At 36.4% G+C, this 4,830-nt stretch overlaps 1 protein-coding gene across 2 annotated transcripts in view; it reads right to left on the reverse strand.

The window, feature by feature from the left end:
- The window catches only part of SHPRH (SNF2 histone linker PHD RING helicase), a 42,497-nt gene extending 38,738 nt beyond the window's left edge, over positions 1-3,759 (reverse strand). For both annotated transcript variants that reach the window (XM_027888187.1, XM_027888186.1), the window contains exons 1-4: positions 3,527-3,759; positions 3,130-3,208; positions 2,206-2,356; positions 322-427 (exon numbers count right to left, since the gene is read on the reverse strand). In XM_027888187.1, coding sequence (XP_027743988.1) covers positions 322-427; positions 2,206-2,356; positions 3,130-3,208; positions 3,527-3,713 — 523 coding nt within the window. In that variant the 5' untranslated portion in view covers positions 3,714-3,759. The remainder of the gene's footprint in view (positions 1-321; positions 428-2,205; positions 2,357-3,129; positions 3,209-3,526) is intronic.
- Between the last annotated feature and the right edge of the window lie 1,071 nt (positions 3,760-4,830).

Genomic DNA, 4,830 nt, shown 5'->3' on the forward strand with positions numbered 1-4,830 from the left:
ATATTTGACAGCAATAGAAATAAGTCACTCAATTTTCTCATTGAGGCGTAAAAAAGATAGTGTATTTCAGTTAAATGCATGAACTCTTTTACAAAGACCTTTAGTTATATGTAGCTCTGTAGCTCAGAGTTCTGAGTTGTTAACTTTACTTTTAACTGTGGATTACTTGTTTGTAGCATGCAATCCCATATGACAGTGCCCAGCAAAAGAATAATTTCATTCTGAAGAAGGGAAGACTAACCTTGAACTCATAGCCAGTGGCCAATATAAGACTTAATGCCAAAAGCAAAACGTATTTTACAAGTCATCAGAAATACTTACTGGGATATTGTATTTTTTCCTTCAATTTAGGCTCCATTTCCTTTGGTTTTTTCTTTTTATTTCCTTCTAAAGGTTGAGGTGGAACAAAGAAGTTCACAAGCTTACCCTAATGCAGAGGAACATTAAATAGTTATTAGCTCATGTCTCTTCACAGCCACTCTGACCTTCACTAATGTTTTCACATTTGAAAATAAGCATAAGCTGCTACAGATATATGTTCTGATCTCACTTATTTGCTCAGATAGCTCATTTTTAATGTACAGAATGACACCTCATTCCATTCAGTTTCTTGGCAGATGGGGTTCAGCACCTACACTGAGAACAGAATGAGAAGCCTTGCAGGCCTTTTGGGGTCCTTCACTGCTTCAGAATTAATTTGCAGGAATGTATAGCTGTAAGTGAACTAGGTTACTGATGGGGGAGGAAAATATATATTTACTGTACATCAAGAAACAAAAAAAGGAGGTAACCAATACAGAGGAAAACCGTAGTTAGTTGTATAAAGAGTAAGTTTTTCCTTTTAGGGATTGCCCCTCCCAATTTTACTCTATTATTAGTGACTCAGGAATAGTGAGTCAATCCAAGGAAACATATACTCAAAAACTGGCATATAAAAAAAGAATCTCAAAGCTGGAAAAAAACCACAGTGCTGATATTTCTATTATTAAGTGTTTCATAGCTGTATCCATTGACACTTCACTCTGTCCTATCCAATTGGCTGCTCTGTAGGGTTCTTAAATAGTAACTGAAATGAAATTCCAGATATTGTTTGAATCCTGCAGAGAGTTGAAATAATTGGAAGTAACTCTGACATTGGCTTTCACAACCCAGGAGTCATCCAAAAAGTCTCTGGTGGAATAAACCACTTCTGGTTTTATTTTTGTTTGGTTTTTTTTCAGGACATCATACAAAGGCATTTTATATTTGAAGACAACAAAAATACAAATAACAAGGGGCCTTCTGGATGAATGGAATACTACCTTTCAACCACAGGCAATGTCATACAATTCTGCTTATAAAGGTCCCAAAATATTAGCTGTCTGTCCCAACTACTTGTATCACGAAACAGTTCCACTAACTCCAGCTCTCCAAAAGTTATAGCCTCTAGCTACTGTCATCAGTCGATGTCCACGTGCTTTAGTGCTTACACTCCCCTCTTCACACTCCTCAGTTCTGACTCTCTCATACATTTAAGATTCATCCTTTTCTCTCAGAGAATTGAGTCCTTTTAACTGACAAAATTACAAGCAGGCAGGAGACCATTATGAATAGATGTAAAATGAAACATGCTGCCATGAATTCACAGATATGGAACCCATGAAGTGGTAAGAGGTTACTTAACAATGGTTCTCTTCCTTCAGAAAGAATTTTTGGTTTTAGTGAATGTGCTAAGTTTTTACAGTATGAATGATGAAGAAAGTGAAAAGATGTAAAAATGTTGCTAAATAAGCCCACTTATTGTATGAAATAGAGGGAGAGCAAAAATCTTTATTTACTGAGTGTAAATTGTCCCTATTTTAGCATAGAACATATGTCTAATGGATGTTTGACACTCATCAATACAAAGAAGTGAAGCAGAGAATGACATCCAACATAGCAAACTAACATACTTATACACTCCTGAAGCCTATGTAAATGATATAAGCTGTGCAGCTGCCTGATAACACCCTTGAACAATGGCAAACTATCAACTGCTTCTCATGCAAACTATTCCACGATTTATGCCACCAAGTATCATGTCCTACAAAGGAAAAAATGTCCCTGCAATACAGCTTTAAATACAGAGTGCTACAAAACCAGAAAGCAATAAACTCAAGAGAAGTGCATTTGCATTAATTCTGAAAAGCATTTTCTTCGTAATAACTATCATCCTTGTTTCCTTACCTCAGGTAATGTCAGATCATCTTGTTTAATGTCTGGTCCAGTATGATTCAGAATAAGAGCCAACACTTCTACTGTTTTTCCAAGGCCCATCTCATCTGCCAAAATACCTCCAGGCCACTGGGGTCCAGCAGTTGGGTATTCACGGATAATACTAAAATTCAAGTGCATTCCCAAATGAAAGTCAGTAACTACAAAATGGTGTGACAAAAGCAAATGTTCAGAAACGTGCAGCACAGCTTTAGCAAGGCAAAGTTTGTATGGTGGGGCATTATCTTTGGTTAGTTTAGATGAGATTAAGAAGTGTTAGAAAGCTTTTTGAGTGTATAAATCTGATCAAGACAATTATGTACACCAGGAATTTTAGAAATTTTCAACTCCTAATAGGCCTTACCCTGCTAACCTTAGCATATCATAACATGTCTCTAAAAATTGAAATATTTTTACATTCAGATGTCACAGATCTGAAAGTTATACAAGGAAAAATAGAATGCAAACTAGCAATCAAAAGGTTCTATTCCAACCAAATTAATGGGAAAAAAGAAACAGGTTTATTAATGCAATACCTAGCCTTAATAAAAAGCATTATACTGCCCCCTTCCTTCAGACTTTAAACACACTGGATAAGAAGGTCAAAGTCTCCAATGGTCTGATGCTAATATTAAACCACAAATTTATTGAAATTAAAAAACAAACAAAAACTTTAAGAATTACATCTTCAACTTGAGATTTACAAATTTATCTGTGCACTATATATTCCAGTTTATCCTTTTTTTAAAATAAAGATATTACTGTTCTAATTCTTTAGTTGCTAACTGAAACAGGAGATGTGGATTATCCTATATTCTTCAGGATAAAGCTACCAATGAGGATTTCATAAAGTATAACCATGAGGCATTCTCAGAAAGAGTAACTATAAAAACATACCAGCCAGTAAATGGATTATAGTAGATTTTTACTCCATCCAGAGTAATCACCTCCCGCCATAAGAAGTGCAGTGCATTTTCTACAAAGAAAGTGTTCATGTTACTATTGTGAGGTTTCTTTATAAACAGCACACTGCTTAGAATTGCTCAGCCTTATTGTGACATTTAGAGACAAAAAGGTGAAGTCTACCTCCATGGAGCTTCATGACCAACAAGGTACATCCACTGCTGTTCAGCAAGACATAGCTTATCATTTAATGTACTAACCAAACAACTTCTACCGAATTAGCAAAGAAATAATTAACAAAACTTCTAATCAAACAGCAAGGAAACATTACTGCTGACAATACAATTACGCTTTCTTCAATTATGCAAGTTTTCCAGATCCATATACTTGCCACTGCTTGGGGTGTTTGTGTAGTTCTCTCGGTGAAGCATCCAATTCACAGCCTCACTTTGGTACGGCCTCAGAATGGGAATTAATGCAGGATGCTGCACATCCTTTCTAAGTAACTGGATATCCTGCTGATGGGTGTGTCTTACAAAGTCATAAAGCTCTTCAATATTTTGTCGCTCTAGCTCCATGTCAGATTCTTCCTCATCTTCCTCCAGCTCATCTGCATACACCAAATAATTCAAGACGCTCATTATCAATCAAATTGGGACAACATCTCAGTAAATTTTGCTGCAACGTATTTAGCTAACGGATGAAAGCAAGCAAAGCAAAATGTCATTTAAACATGTCATGACTGCACCTAACTCAGCTAGCAGTAGTAGTAAACAATGAGCACTGCTCTACAGAAAACTGAAATAAAGTAAAACAATGTAAAATAATAACAACAGTAATAGTAATAGCAATGAAAAAGAAAAAGAGATTAGCAAAACCCAAGAAACACAAGTGATGCACAACTGTTCGCTACCTACTGACTGATACCCAGCCCATCTCCAAGTGGTGACTAGTGGTTCCCAGCCAACTCTCACCAGTTTATAAACGGAGCATGACGTTCTATGCTATGGAATATCCCTTTGGCCAATTCAGACAGGTCAACTGTCCTGGCTGAGCTCCCTCCTGGTGTCTTTTGCATCTCCTCACTAGAAGAGCAAGGACTGGAAGGTCCTTGATGTGGGGTAAGCGTTACTCAGCAACAAGCAACACATTACTGTGTTACAAACATTATTCTCACACTGAACCCAAGCACGCAGCACTGTACCAGCTACTAGGAACAAAACTAACTCTATCCCAGCTGAAACTAGGAATCCTGAAAGTTAATCTTAACATGCTATGGTGATCACAGATGTACAGATAATCAGAAAAGCTGTTTCTTTAGAAATTAGGTATAGAACAACTAGATCTTATTTCTTTGATAAAGACCTTCCACTAGACATTTCCAACTGGTACAGAATCACTATTATCTCACATTTCAGATTTAAATATTAATATGAGTCAATGATGTTACAGAAAGGAGAAAACCAGAGTGGGTTGTTGTCTCAGTTTAATTGAGACAAGGGTCTTTTGCTGAGGATGGATTAGGAGAAAAAGACCCAAACCTTCTTTTCTAGCAATTATAGATTCGAAATTAAGAGGCTCCGATTGAAGGAAAACAAATTATGGAAAAGGGAAAAAAAAGAAAAAAAAATAACAGCCCTTTATTAAGTATGTGTGTATTAACGTAACACGAGGGAAAAAGGAAGGGAAAAGAAA

Source organism: Empidonax traillii, unplaced genomic scaffold, assembly GCF_003031625.1.
Source record: "Empidonax traillii isolate 1590-97213 ecotype Southwest subspecies unplaced genomic scaffold, ASM303162v1 scaffold235:size1242204, whole genome shotgun sequence".
NCBI classification, from domain to species: Eukaryota; Metazoa; Chordata; class Aves; order Passeriformes; family Tyrannidae; genus Empidonax; species Empidonax traillii.